Source organism: Prionailurus bengalensis, chromosome D1 (assembly GCF_016509475.1).
Source record: "Prionailurus bengalensis isolate Pbe53 chromosome D1, Fcat_Pben_1.1_paternal_pri, whole genome shotgun sequence".
In the NCBI taxonomy this organism is placed as follows: domain Eukaryota; kingdom Metazoa; phylum Chordata; class Mammalia; order Carnivora; family Felidae; genus Prionailurus; species Prionailurus bengalensis.
Window position 1 is genome coordinate 58,543,138 of NC_057346.1, and position 15,267 is coordinate 58,558,404.

The 15,267-nt window shown below is 45.9% G+C and overlaps 1 protein-coding gene across 5 annotated transcripts in view; it reads left to right on the forward strand.

The window, feature by feature from the left end:
• The window catches only part of FAM168A (family with sequence similarity 168 member A), a 204,809-nt gene that overhangs the window by 183,651 nt on the left and 5,891 nt on the right, over window positions 1-15,267 (forward strand). For 2 of the 5 annotated variants that reach the window (XM_043580296.1, XM_043580295.1), the window contains 5 exons: window positions 3,166-3,177; window positions 4,041-4,166; window positions 11,136-11,278; window positions 13,004-13,178; window positions 14,513-14,643. In XM_043580296.1, coding sequence (XP_043436231.1) covers window positions 3,166-3,177; window positions 4,041-4,166; window positions 11,136-11,278; window positions 13,004-13,178; window positions 14,513-14,625 — 569 coding nt within the window. In that variant the 3' untranslated portion in view covers window positions 14,626-14,643. The remainder of the gene's footprint in view (window positions 1-3,165; window positions 3,178-4,040; window positions 4,167-11,135; window positions 11,279-13,003; window positions 13,179-14,512; window positions 14,644-15,267) is intronic. The other 3 variants (XM_043580298.1, XM_043580297.1, XM_043580299.1) reach the window with 2 other exon arrangements.

Here is a 15,267-nt window from a genome sequence, read left to right on the forward strand (position 1 = left end):
GATAGTGTTTTGTTACAGATGTTCTCTCAGCTCCCTCTAATGTTAGCAGTCTATCCTCTTATAATTTTATTATTTTTGCCAGTCACAGACCTCTCTTATCATTTATGGAGAGTCCATTTTTTGTTTGCCTCAGGATCTATGAACTTGGACAGAAGATTCCATAAAAAGTGAGAGAAGTTCTCATGCTTTCTCACCCCTCTAGTTATAGCATCTGAAATAGAAATACTAAAAAGTATGTGCGGAGCTCTTCTCTTCGAAGAATGCTTTGTGCCAGACCCTGCACTGGCTCTTTAGAGATAAAGACTAGTGACACAAGGTCCCTATTCTAAAGGAACTCAATTTAGTGGGGGAGACAGACAAGCCAGCAAGTACAGGGGTTTCTAAGAATCACAGAAACTGGGATAGCGAACCATATGGGATATATGAAGGGGCTGTGGTCAAAGGGTGGGGAAAAGAAAAGACTTCATAGTAGAGGCAAGCTCATGATTGATGGCTTAATAAATCTTTACCAGGTGGCATTTGGGGAAAGACAGGCCAAGAAGAGTGAACCATGAGCAAAAATACAGAGATGTGCTGTGACACTCCTTGGCATATTCTGGGAATGATAAAGTTTGTGTGGCTATAGTGTAGGGTTGGAAAGTGAGAACAGTGAGAGACTAGAGAGATCACAGGGCTAGATCATGAGGGGCCTTGAATGCCACACAAGAAGTTCAGTCTTAGCCTGTAGGCAGTGGAGAACCGTGGAGTGTTCTTAACATTTTGTGATTAGGTTTAGGTCTTAGAAATGTCTCTTGATTGCAGTTTGTAGATTGAAGTTGGCAGGTGTAAAAACAGAACAATGAGGAAGCAGTTGCAGTAGTTACGAGCTGATGAGAACTTAAATTAGAGCTGTCTATAACTGTGGGGATGGAAGACGAGCAGATACCAGAATTAGAAACTGTTAAGACTGGATGATACTCCACTTTGATCCTCACGTCAACAATATGAAGCAATCAGAGAGAAGTTATTACTGCTGTGTTATGAGACAACAAAATAAAGATTAAGTGACTTGCCCAAGGTCCCCCAGCTAGTAAGTGGCACAGCCCAGGTTAGAACTCAGATTTCCTGACCTACTGCATTATTCAGGATGATGGTCCCTTGCTGCCTCTCTTCCTTGTAAGTGTGCTTAACAGATTGTTCAAAGTGTCAGAGGGCGTGAGGGCCCCGTATCCAGGGAAGTGAACAACCCAGCACCTGGATGTGGGCAGCATGCTGTGACTGGGCCATGGCCCTTCACTGCCAAGGGTGTGTTCTTCTCTCTCTCTCTCTCTCTCTCTCTCTCTCTCTCTCTCTCTCTCTCCTTTTTAAATTGAAGAATACATATACAGTAGTACATAAAGTGCACTAGTCTCAAATGTACAGCTCAGTAATATTTTACATATGTATACACTTGTATTTTACTACCACCTAGTTGAAAGTGTAGAACATTTCTAGGAGTTGGTACCTTTCATGGCACCCAAGAGCGGGCATGCCTGTCAGAGCAGCCTCCTCTATTACTGTGCCTCTGAAGTTTCAGTTGGATTGTCTCTATCCCACAACTGAGCTCTCAGTTGCTACCACCAACAGAGTGGGTTACTTTAGAATTTTACATGGAAGAGGAAGATCATATGGCACAATACAACAGACCAATGAGGAAGTCAAGTTGACAGCTAATATTTGTTGGTTTTTGTAGTCTTCATATTTGTCCAGTTTTAAATTATAAAGTACTCAAATATAGAGAGAAACATAGAAAATCCCAATATTTGTTTTCTTTTCTTTTTTAATGAAACCAGAAGGAAATACCCACTTCTTCAGGACATACACAGTTTAGTTCACTTGATCAGTTAGATAAGACATAATCAAAGGCACAGTCGCACTTGCTTCTTTCCTGGTTAATCTGGAATGTTATTTTATTGTGCATAATGCTGTCTTGTTCACTCTCTGGTTGGCGTGTGGCTGTGTTGCATCCCCAGCTAGCCCATAAGTACCTTGTGTGCGGTGACCATGACCCACATGTGTTCCTGTCCACTGTGGCGCTCCCCTCAGTGCTGAGTGCAGTGTAGGCTTCAGTTACTCTTTGGTTAATCTTGATTCGCTTTAATTGTCATGCAGTCCTTCAGACTGATGTCAGACTTTTGGCTTATGATGAAAATTATGGTGAAGTGTGCACCACTTGGGGGAAAAAACTGGCCTGGAACAGGACATCCAAATTTTATGTGGCTAAATTCAGGCCTTCTGCTCCCTGATGGAACCCTGTAGGGTCTTGAGGACATCTGACTTCTCAGAATTACATGTTTCACTTTTTAGGAAGTTGTTTGGAGTGACCAGGGCTTTCCAGCCACATTGAGTGGCAGATTCTAAATTTGGAGACATCTTGATAAGATTTTTCAACACTAATTGGATCCTTTATTAATCCCCACCCCCTGCTCCCACCCCAGGGAAAAGAAACTCAAGGTAATTGTTTAAAATTGACTGCCCTCCTCCTGTATTGTTTGCAGAGCCATGTCTTGGTGTCCAGCAAAGGCTTTGGACTCTGCATGGAATTCTGCTGGGTGTCCATTTCTTCTGCCAGAATTCTCCTTTTAGTGTCACTTTCCTGCCCATGATTTCCTTCTCATTTCTCAGCATCTGCTGTATATATTGCGGGCCATTAATGCAAGCGCAGAGTCAGCCTAGAACAGATACACTTCTAGCCTTAGTTTGGCAAAACAGCAGGGTCCTTGACCTCTTCCTCTGGCCGCAGTACTCCCAAGGCCGAAGGAACCAGAGGCATTACCTGTTACCTGGATGGGCAGAGGGGTTATGGGATCTCTCTGGAGGCGGGCTGTCCTTGCCCTGGCAGAATCAGAGTGGACAGGCATACTTCTCATGCCACCGTGCTGCACCTTAGCCCCTTGTTAAAATGTTTCCAGTATATCCAACTATTGGCAGTGTAGCCCCCACATCCTGCTACTGTTCTTTAAAACCCCTCATACCCAAGTTGTTATTTGAGTGGAAAAGATACTATTAAAATTGTTCTTCCTACTCTAAATAGAAATTTGGGTCAAGAAGGGTTTCTCCTTTAGGAGAAAGTATATCAAGAGAAATCTCTAAAAAGTTAGGCATTTCCCCCCTTTGAAACCCTCTTTCCTCTCTCCTTCCCCACAGGATACCACGAAGGTAAGTTTTTTGAGTCATTCCCCACTTCCAGATCATATGAAACATCATCCTTCAAATTTCTCAGGCTAAGCTTCAGGTGAACCTGAGAAGTGTCTGCAGATTTCAGACTGGGCCTCATCTCTATTTTACACCTATCCCAAGTTTGACATAGAATTTCTTAATGGCCCAGCAGATCATCTCTAATTCATGAGAAGATATCTCAGGTGGGGCACAGCAGCACCTCAATAGGAGGTATAAAGGGTGTGCAAGATGTTTATCTGTCTAGCTCCAAGCTGGGTGTACAGAAGAAGAAGGAATGGGAAGAGCCCCTGTGGACAGCCTATGCCTCCTGAACCGCCACAGCTCAGTCCCTTTAAAAGAGATGGCAGTCCAGCAAGGTTCATGTCACGTGATAATTCTTTTGAGGTCTCTCTTTGAAAACAACTTATTAAATACCCCCCCAGGTGAGATTTCAGACATGAAAAATGAGTACTTGGTTGATGTGGCCCAGTACACAGTCAAAGGCTCCAAGTTGTGACATATTCATAAGAAAGCGGCTAAGGAATATCCCAGAGCCTTAGGCCAGAATGTCAGTAGGAGGTGGTATTCATAGGCATCTTCATAAGGTTTTGGTAGTGGATAGAAAACCCTGGCTCTCTTAGTGTAAACTCAGATTTCCTTGGTTTCAAATCATTTGGAAGCTCACTTCAGCACTCCCCACAACCCACTCGCCCATCTCAGAAAGGCTGAACCATCCTGTGTGTCTGAACAGGGCCCCTTGGGTTATATGTTTCCATCCAGCACAAGACCCTTGCTTTGTGTCTGTGATTGGTGGTGCCCACTTCTTATTTCTGCCTAATGCCATTCTTGTGTCTTCCCTTAAGCAACTCTGCTGATGAAACAGGCCTGGCCACAGAACTCGTCTTCCTGTGGTACTGAAGGCACCTTCCACCTCCCAGTGGACACCGGGACCGAGAACCGAACTTACCAAGCATCCTCTGCGGCTTTCAGTAAATACAGCCTGTCTCCTCCTTTCCTTGTTCCCCTTGGTTGGGACTGATTTGTCTCTTAGAAAGAAAGGAAAGGGCACTTTTAAAACTGACCTTGTAAGACACTTATTTTAAGAGGTTCTCCTACCCACACAAAAAATTGACCTTCCTCACACAGGGAAGGTCATCCTCTTTGATCATGTACCTGGCTTTGGGGAGACACAAAGCAGTGAGGGAGGGAGGAGGAAGTATGCACCCTGCCAACAAGTTTGATAAGGGAAGAACTGTTACTACATTTTAAAGGAAAGAACGTTTGAAGGCCCGTGGACCTTTGGACAGAGAGGGCTCCTCTAGCACAGGGTTTCACAACCTTGCCATTATGGACATCTGGACCAGATAGAAATTCTTTGTTGTAGGGGGCTAACTTGTGCATTGTAGGATGCTAAGCAGAATCCCTGGCCTTGCCCCGCCCTCCTTCCCCCCCCACCCCTGGATGCCAGCAAACCCTCATTATGGCAACCAAAATATCTCTAAACATTGCCAAGTGTCTCCTGGGGAGGCAGAATTGCCCCCTGCATGAGAAATATTCTCCGAGTGGAAGCTACACTGTGAGAGCAGGGTATGTACAGGGAATCCTCAGGGAAGACAGAAACCATCTGGCCAATCAGATTGGTTATGTTCATCTTGAGGTTCAGTGGGGTGACTGATGGTTTCACCTTCACACCTGATGTTTACTTTTTTTTAATGTTTATTTATTTTTGAGAGAGAGAGAGAGAGAGAGAGAGAGAGAGAGAGACAGACGGAGTGCAAGTAGGGGAGGGGCAGAGGGAGAGGGAGACACACAGTCTGAAGCAAGCTCCAGGCTCTGAGCTGTCAGCACAGAGCCTGATGCAGGGCTCAAACTCAAGAACTGCGAGATCATGACCTGAGCTGAAGTCGGACGCCTAACCGTCTGAGCCACCCAGGTGCCCCCACACCTGATTTTTAATACAAGATGTCTCTGTGGGTAAAATGAGGACCAGTGTGTAGAAGTTACTGAGTGGCATTTTGACTCCATGTAAGGAAGACTTTGTGCCTTGTTGGAGCTGTCCCAAAGAGGAATGGCTGGCTTTGGTTGTGGGGAGTGCTTTTTTCTTAAGTTGTGCCAGCAGAAGCTTGACATACCCTTAAGAGGGATATTGCAGATAAAGCCTGATAGTTTGTAGTTCAGTAAATTATTAATCTATTAAGTGGATTAAATGAATATGCTGCATTTTTTTCTTTTTTTTAATACCCAATGTTATTTTCTCCTTAGTTACTGTTGCCCCTAGATGTCATCATCAACTTACATTTAAACAACCTAACTCTTCACCTTTAGAGAATTTGCTTTCATTATCACCCTCTCATTTAATCTACACTATAGTCCTATTATGGTGGATTTTTATTAGGTTTGAAAGCTGAGGCCCAGAAAGGTAATATGTCCAATGTCATCCAAGTAGCAAGCAGCACAACTAAAAAGATACCACTCAGGTTTAAATTTCAGGTTAAGTTTATTGACTTTTTTCATGAGATTAATTGTACTCATTAAGAGAGGGATGGCAGTAGTAGGGAGTTTTCTCAGGTACCTCAGGTAGAATTGAGCGAACATATATGTAAATGGGTTTATACATACACATATTTTCTCTTAAACCCACACGTGATTGTACGTGCATATAGACACACCTACTGTAGTTTAGCAGAAAGAGGCCTGGGATGGAGACCAGAAGAGTTGGATTCCAGACTTGGTTCTGTACAACCTCGGATAATTTATGTCCGTGCTCTGGACCTTGGTTTTTCCAGCTGTAAAATGAGGGGGCTGGACTAGGCCCTCTTGAAAGTTCTGTCTAGCTGTTAGACTCCTGATTCTGTCACCAGGGTGCTGTGTACTCCATATCTACCACCCCAGCAGGGACCTTTCTAGCTACCCTGCCCGTAGTTGACCAGCCAGCCTTTGCTCACATATATATCTCCAGGGTATTCATTCCCTCCACAGGCAACCCTTTCTACAGTGAGAATGTCTGAATATTAGAAGGCTCTACCTTCTCCTGTGTTGAAATCTTCCTGAAGTCCCATTGAAATGTCCTGCAGCTACCTCCCTCTGTCCTCACAGGCTGTCACAGTCGCTGGAAAGGACCACAATGTGCCCCTTTTCTTTAAAGCCAGTAGTGTGTGAACCTGTGGAATTTTTAAATAGAGGCTGGCTCGCCTGCCCCTCCCACTCCCACCAGGCTTCCTCCCGACACAGATTTTGTGGCTTCTAATTGCTACAGAAAATTCAGGGCACTTTAACAAATTCAGTTTAATTTTACGAACACTTGCTAAGGCTGTTTGTAATTGGGTCTCCCTCCTACTTATTCCACACTCTCTTGTTCGGCTATCAACAAGGAGACTTGGGGGTCAAGGCAAGACTCAGACATAGAGCTTTGTTCAGACATGTAAATCTGATGGTCAATAAACCGATTAGTCTAAAAGGCATCCTTGATGTAAGGATCAATGCCTTTGAAGGTGGTAGGGGCTCTCCAACTGAAAAAGATTTATGGTAGTGCAGAAGGATTGAAGAGAGGGCTAAAACAGTTTTTATCTCACTAATGTGCAGACTCTATTTATTTTCCTGTTTGATGGACCCTAAAATTATAGTTAGGGACCCGAGAGAAAGAATAGGGCCTCATAAACAAAGCCTCTTTCATAAGGCAGAGCTGGGACTTCTAGTGATCTAATTCCCTTTTTTCTGTCACAGTATTGCCTTTAATGAAATGATGACATGAAGGCCAAAATGCCAGATGTCCAAGATTGGACTGCAGAGACCTATAACTCAGAAAGGAACCGCTGCCCAGGTCATGGGAAGCCCTGAACTCTGAGCCAGCTCTGCACTGATTCGCCTTGCGATTTCGGGAAGGTCGCTGCCCCCCTCTCAGCTCCAGATTCATTTGAAATGTAAAAAGTTGAATGCAAGTCTCTAATGTCCTGAAGGCATAGCATTCCAAAGTCCTAATCCTGTGACCTTCAGACTTAGGTAGAAGTCCATTCACAAGTGCCAGACCTCCAGTGAGGGAGCTGAGTCTAAGTTCATTTCAGGAAAATCAGTGAGGTTTTTTTGTTTTTTGTTTTTGTTTGTTTGCTTTTGCATCATCAAGCCCAATAGCTTCTTTTACTTAGATGCACAGAATAACAAATCCTAAATTTTGCCTTACCCAAGGTAGCTGAGGCTATAGCTCCAGGGGACTTTATAATCCTCAGTGGTACGGACAGGACTGTCAGTCAGTTGTAGAAAGTCCACTGCAGTGATTTTCTCATAAGTCTCACTGATATACTCAGAGACGTAGAATGTCAACACTAGAATGCCTTCTGATACTATCTAGTCCAAATGAGGGTATTCCTTGAGAGAAGAATTGACCTGACTCACTGATAAAGCCCAGGATGGGAGCCCAGGCAGTTTCTGCAGCCTCTTAACACAGCTGGAAACCTTGAGAACTATTGTAGTTGGAGGAAGGAGCACTGGGTCCTGAGTCCTGGCGAGCAGTTGCTCTGTGTCAGCCATCTGTCCGTCATCTCATCTGTGAAATGTCTGTGTTGGGGGCTTAATGATCTCTAGCTCTGCTTCTTCCTTCTCAAACTGTCTGGACAAATGAGCAAGGCCTTCTTCTGCAGCACCATCTTTTGGCTGCCAAGGGTACTCTGGCTGCTGATTTGTATTCTGAGTATATGTGTATCTCATTTCATAACATGAAGAAAGGGAAACATTTTCAGAAAAAGTTATTCTTAGACTTGGAAACCAAATTCTCCTGCAGACTCTTGGTGCTTTTTGATTTTCCTCAGAGAGATAACCTCAATACTTTGTAAGGTGGTTGATTGTCCTTGTGGCATAGAGGAATAGAGCAGCCTTCCCCTAGGGATAGAAATTCCAGAGCACATTCTTGGGGAACATAAAGGAAAGTTGCCAGTATCGTTGGCTTGTTAACTTGAAAGAATTGTGAAGTCATGGTATTTTAAGCCATACAGTTTTAGAATCTTAGAATCCTGGAGTCTGTGTTCCAAGTTGGATCACACAATGGAAGTCATAGTTTAACCTCTCTATTGTAGTCTTTCAGACCAGTCTCTGCTTGCACACCACCAGGGCAGGAAGCTTACTAAGTGTTTCTCTATACAGTGAGAGAGAGAAAAGAATAATAGCTCACCTTTATGAAATGCTTTTAATGTGTCAGGCACTATTCTGAGGGCTTTGCAATTATTAATTAATGTATTTATCACAGCAACCCAATGAAATCGGTACTGTTGTCCCCATTTTACAGATGAGGAGACTGCTGTTTTCTACAGCTGTTAAATAGCAGGGCTGGGGTTCAGACCCAGGCAGTCAGTCTGGCTCCAGACTACTCATAACCGCTACTCTGTGCTGTATAGCTTTCAGAGACAGGTATCTTAGGATTCAAGGGTATCCTGCCCTTCTGCATAGAAAAGAGATGCTTTCCACTCTGGCAGGACTCCTCATAACCTTATTTTATTCCTTTAAATCAGATTGAGCAAGCTATCCCTATAGAAGTCCAAATAATAAATACTGTAGGCTTTTCAGGCCATATGGTCTCTGTCATAACTACCGTTGTAGCAGGAAAGCAGCCATAGTTGAGAAGTAAATGAATGGACATGGCTGTTACAATAAAACTTTGCTTACCAAGACAAGTTGCAATTACAAAAACTGTAGTTTTCAGGTTTTATGTATTCATTTATTTATTTAATTTTATGGTTTATTTTTTAGTAATCTCTACACCCAGCATGGGGCTTGAACCCATGACCCCAAGGTCATGAGTCGCATGCTCTTCCGACTGAGCCAGCCAGGCGCCCCTATAGTTTGCCTGTTTTAAATGTTAATAGCGTGCATAAAAGATTCAGTGGTAAATTAAATTTGTGAATAGTCTCCTGCATATCCCTATCTTGGAGATTCATAGTTCATCCTGTCATTTTAAAACTTCTCAGGGTCATGGAATAAAAAACAAACCTATTTATCTCTATTCTACATTACTGCACTTTTTTTTTTTAAACAGTGATTAAAATCCTTCAGAATGCTATAGTTCATCGCACAGTCTTGGGACATGCCCATTTTGAGAACCCCCACCTTTGTTTTACAGATTAAAAAACCGTGCCTCCAAGGTGAAGTGCCCCTCAGATGGCTCCTTGTAGATATCACAGACTTAGACTTCTGTCTGCCCCTGCAGTATCTGCTTCACCTGCCTTGACCACATACCATAATTAGTGCCACAATCTAGAAACTTGGAGGAATCTGCTCCAGACTTCTCTCAGCTGATTCACACCTCCATGTCTAGTTTCTCTTTTTTCACAATGCTACCTTCTCCTGAATGTATTCTTTCCATCTTCATTGCTACTTATTTCCCAAATGTATTTGACCACAAAACCAGTTTCTCATGGAATAAACTATGGATCTGCAGATGGAAAAGTAAATGACATGATTCCAGGGAAGAGGACAAGGATGCCTTTCGGTGGTGCCTTTTGTGGTGACCAAATAGCAGCGTTCATATCCTACTGAGTACTTCATCAGGGTCCGGGAGGTGGGGGGGGGGGGGGGGGGGGAACGACGCCAGGCCAGTGCTGTGGATGGAGACAGATTTGTGACCTTACAGCAGCTTGCTTTTACTTGGGGATAGGGTAAAAGAGACCTAGGATCTTTAGAAAAATGGGATTTTAGTTCAGGAGGAGATCTTCATTCTTAGCCTTCTGATTTAACAAAATAGGAAACTAAAGCCCAGACACTTGATAATAGGCACACCAAATTGGAAAAAAAAAAGCCTGAACTGAAGGCTTGGTCTGTTTTCTTCCAATAAAGCACCCCTCTCTGCTCTGCCCCCCAGTCCCTTCTTGCAGAATCAGCACCACGTTGCTGACAGTCCTTGGTGAGCATCTTGTAGGTGAAAGACCTTACTTTGAGACAGGAGAAGGTCAGTGATGTACCAACCAGACTGAGCCTGGATGGGAAGCCCAGGGAAGAAGTATCAGCAACACCCCATTGGAGATCCAAAGCCAAGGTCTTCTGGCACTGTCCCTTCAACTTAGAAAGAAGGAGCAGTTTGTAAAAACACTTGCCCTTTCTGAGCCCGTTGTATAGAGTAAGAGAGTTAGGGGTCACTTGATGATCACTTGGTTCCCATAGAATCATTTCATTTTGTGTTCTGTGAGTACACAGTCTTGTTCCTGGGTGATTTATGTCTCAGCTTTTTCCTGTGGACATAGGATCTGACTCTATTTTCCAGAACAGTCAAAGGTAGCACAGTTTAATCGAGTCGCTGATTGTGAGCTCCCTGGGGCCTAGGTTTCAGGTTGATGTGAACTTTCATGACCCCTGACTTGAGGCAGAGGTGGTTCCCTCCAAGCCCCAGGAGTGGGGGGAAAGGCTGGCTCTGAATGGTGTTTTCTGTGGGCTTTTCACCTTAACCCTCTCAGGGAAGAAGGGGAATGTGGGAGAGAGAATTCCAAAAAGAGAGACACAAGGAGAGAAAAAGAATAAGGGGGAAAACAAAAGAGAAACAGCAGCAGAAGACACCTGGGTTGCTGAGTGAGGAGACAGAAAAGCAGGAAGACAGAGTGCAATAAAAGGGCAAGTGGGCGGAGGGTCTCCTGTCTGTGTGTACGTGCCTGTCTCACAGTATGTAGACAGAATCCCAAACTGTCTGAGCTGCAAGGGTCCCTTAGGAGATCATCTGGTTCCAGCCTCTTATTTTATATGTCATACCCCTGAGACCCAGAAAAATACAAGATGCCAGAATCACTTGTGTGCCCTGTGCACCAGGACTGAGGGAGCTGCCTCTGGGGCCAAGGCTCTCTGGGTGGAGCCCTGTTCACTGTTCTCATCTGTGTTTCCAGCCTGGAATCAGCCCATCCTTGTCTGGGGAGTCGTGACTGGGACCTGCTACCTTCTGACAATGTTCTGTCCACTAACTGGAAGTCTCTCTTATTGCCTTGGTACAGGATATACTGCAGGGACACCGTACAAGGTCCCACCGACCCAGAGTAATACTGCTCCACCCCCCTACTCCCCATCACCCAACCCCTATCAGACGGCCATGTATCCAATCAGAAGTGCCTACCCCCAGCAGAATCTGTATGCCCAGGTAGGTGCACGTGGAAGCCTGGGCCCACCACTTCTGCAGGTAAAGGAGTGACCAGCCTAGGAGGGTTGGGGGTGGGTGAGGAAGAGAGGGAAGGCAAGTTCATGGCTCTGGCCACTTGTCACTATTATATCATAGAAACGGTAGCCCTGTAGTCTACACACTCCCTCACCCCACCTCAGCCCCTCAGGGGTGATGCATGAAGCCATTGAGATGAATAGCGCCCAGAATGTCAAAGGAGCAGGGGCCCCTGGAAATCATCTAGCTCAATTCCTTCTTCTTTTTTTTTTTTTTCTGGAGAGAGAGAATGAGGGGGAGAGGGAAAGAGAATTTTAAGTAGTCTCCACGCCCAGTGTGGAGCTCAATACAGGGCTCAGTCTTACCACCATGAGACTATGACCTGAGCTGAAATCAAGAGTTGGATGTTTAACTGACTGAGCCACCCAGGCACCCCACTCAATTCCTTTTTATACAAGTGGGGAAGCTGAGACCCAGAGGAGAGTGAGTTGTCCAAGGTCACACAGGGAGTTGTTGGTTGAGTCAGGATGAGACCCCATGTGTCTTGGGCTTCTCTCCCTAACCTCCACACCTACCCTTCCTTGATAAAGTCTGTGAGCTGAACAGGGAGGAGATAAGTTCTCAGGCTCTGTCACCAGTTCCCTGTGTGACCATCAGTAAGTTATTTCTCTGAGTGCCTTAGTGTTCCCATCTGGGCTCTTTCAGCTAGAGAGAATGTGTGTACTCTGAGGGGATGGCTATGACAGGGACTATATGAGGCTCCAGCATACCACATGGCACATTTTTTCTGGGGTGACAGTTCTACATGAGGTTTTTAAGTAGTGAGGAGAACACTTTTTGACTTAAAGAACAGCTACATTGTTCAATAGAATGCAAAACTTTTAAAAGATAGAACAGTGGGCTGGAGATCGTTTTTCTGGTTTGTGGTAGGCTGCTTTGCACTATGTTTTCAGACCTCTGGGATTATAAACCCATATTCTGAGGCTCCTGTCATTAGTTAGTAGAGGCATTGGGAAAGCTCTGGAGTAAGGTGACCCAGGGGGCTGTGTCTACTCCCCACAAAGGTCACCAGGCCTGTGGGCTGTGGCAGCAGGAAGCAGCCATGTGATCTAGGCAGTGGGAAGTCACCTAAGACAACTGTCTCCATCCTCACCTCTTTGCCTAAAGAGAAATAGTAAGAGACATCTGGGGAAATGCTCTGCATTTGTGACAGTCCCCAGTAGGTAAAACGGCAGTACTCGCACCTGTGTGATCGCCCCGCTGGTAATTCCTCATGTGCATGCACACAGTGGTCTGGATTCACCAGCCCAAACCATATCCTCACTCACTGACTGTGGTCCCTGCCTTTACATTTTAGGCAGCTCATAGAAGCACACTGCAATAAGATCCAACCATTTTAAAATGTCAGAATTCGGGCTGTTACCTATTAGATCACATAGCAACCCTAGGAGCAAAGCAGGACAGGGTTGGAGCCTTATTTTTCGTAATTCATAACGAAAAGCTGAGCCCGTTACTGCACAGTCCAGAGTCATGTAGTAAGACAGACACAGAGTCCCAACTGGGGCCCAGACCTTGTATCTCTAGGTCCATGCTTATCTGGCCCTATCCCATAGGGTCTGGGAGGAACAGGCTCCCCCTCCCTTTTCCTCCTCCCCATGTCCTACCCCACATCTCCAAAAGCTTTTGTGACCTCGGCCTCTTTTCCCTCAGGGAGCCTACTACACACAGCCGGTGTATGCTGCCCAGCCCCACGTCATCCACCACACCACGGTTGTCCAGCCCAACAGCATTCCCTCCGCCATCTACCCAGCGCCTGTTGCTGCCCCCCGGACCAACGGTGTGGCCATGGGCATGGTGGCCGGCACCACCATGGCAATGTCAGCAGGTGAGGGCAGCATCTATGTCAGTGTCCATTCCCCTTCTCCAGAAACTCATGACAGACTGGAGAACACAGTCATGGAATCGAGTGTCCCATAGCATGAGAAATTCTGTTCTGGGGGTTTCTGGGAATCTTGTCCATAGGGATGAGAAAGATTTCACCGAGGAGGACATACTGAGCTAGACCTTAAAGGGTGAACAGAAGCTAACCAGAGAGATGGAAGAGGGGAGGGAGGGCAGTCCAGGTGGAAAGAACATGAGCATAACACGTTCACAGAATGGAAATGGTCCAAGGCCCTTAGGAAAAAGGGGCATGGGTTTGGAAGAGCAGCTGGAGTAGTCAGCAAAGTAAAGTGGGGAGACTCGAATACCTCTAGGTAACGGGGAGCTAGCAAAGGGGTTCAAGCAGAGGAGAGATGGTTTTGGTTTAAACGTTCTCGGGCTGCAGGGTGGAGGCACAGTTATATAGGAGAGGCTGGAAGCAGGTAGGTCGGTGGGGAGGCTGTCATTTAGAGGAAAGATGATGGCACTAATACTCTGGTAGCAGCAGGGTACTAGAAGGGAGTGCACGGGGCTAATGTTATTGAGCAGGCAGAAGCTTAAGCCCCTGTCCGATAATTAATTGTAAGGCATGAGGGACCCCTTTTCCATTTCTGGCTTACTCCAGAAATCGCATCAGAGCCCTGCCCTTCAGGAACCCTGAGGATAGGGATGGAGACGACACCGGGAGAGTAAGTTTAGGGAAGTCTCTGGGTGCACGGCGGACATTCAGAAGAAGAGCGTGAGATGACAAGAGGGTTGTGGATAACTTTTAGAGACCCAACTTTTAAAGAATCATTTGAGGGAAGAGAGTACAAGGGGTCTAGTGGGCAGGGGGTGAGAATTGGGATTTTATGTGGCCCCCTAATGTAAGGGGTTGTTGAGGCCTCATTCCCTAAATCAGGTTAGCAAGCTATCGAATATCTGCTTGGTGCCAGCCTTCGTTCTGGTCCTGGGGACCAGTTACTGATAGATCAGACCAGAGCCCTGCCTTTAGGAACAGCAGGGCCCATGGGAAATACAACCATATAAACCAACACTTTCCACTCGGTAGATTACAAAAAGTATACAAAGAAGAGTAGAAGGAGGCCACTGAAGATGAGTGATTGACTCTGTCTTGGCGTATCAGCAAAATTTTCCCTAACGAGAGGAAGCCTGGCAAGGTGGGAGGGGCAGGAAGTTCATGAGCAGTTGGGGGGCCCAGGTTGGGGAGCAGTTGTGTGAAAGACTATGGCTTCATCCTCTTCATCCCAGCACCCTGGGACAGCCTCACTGGGTTTACTCTTCTCTCTGGATGCTCAGGTACCCTGCTGACTGCACCCCAGCACACCGCGATTGGGGCACACCCTGTGTCCATGCCAACATACAGGGCCCAAGGGACCCCTGCGTACAGCTATGTGCCCCCGCACTGGTAAAGCCTGCAGCCCATCCAAGTGAGTGGGGCCTGGGCTGGGAGAGGTAGGAGGATGACCAAATATCAGAACCGCCCCTAGCAAAGCACAGGTGTTGGTAGGGGCCAGTGACAGTTACCAGTTGCTTTCCTGCTCTGAGTTCAGTAATATTACCCTCAATGATAGCTGTCACTTTCCATATGTTCTAGATACGTTACGTGTGTTATCTCATAATCCTTAGAGCAGCTCTGTGAAATGAGGATTATTAGTTCTGTTTTACTGATAAATGCATAGTTCAACAGCACTGAACCAGTAAGAATTAAGCTGGAACTTGAACTCCAGCCCTCTAGTGCTAAATTCTGTGCTCTATACCTACAGTCTCTAGACTTCCTTTAACTCTGGTCCTCATTCTTCAGATGCAATCTTACCTTAATCAGATGTTGGTGATGATAGTGGGGGAGGGGGGCGGCTGGAGACCTTGGGCCAACATCCCCCCCACCCACCAGCTTCCTTACTGCCCTCGACTGCTCCTGAGGGACATCAACTTTTAATACCTCTGCCCTACCTCCTGATCTCCCCTACCCTCCACGTCCTCCAGGACCTCTCGGCACTGGACAGGAAGCAGGCAGCTCCACTAGGGAGGCACAGAGGACTCCATTTAGGGCT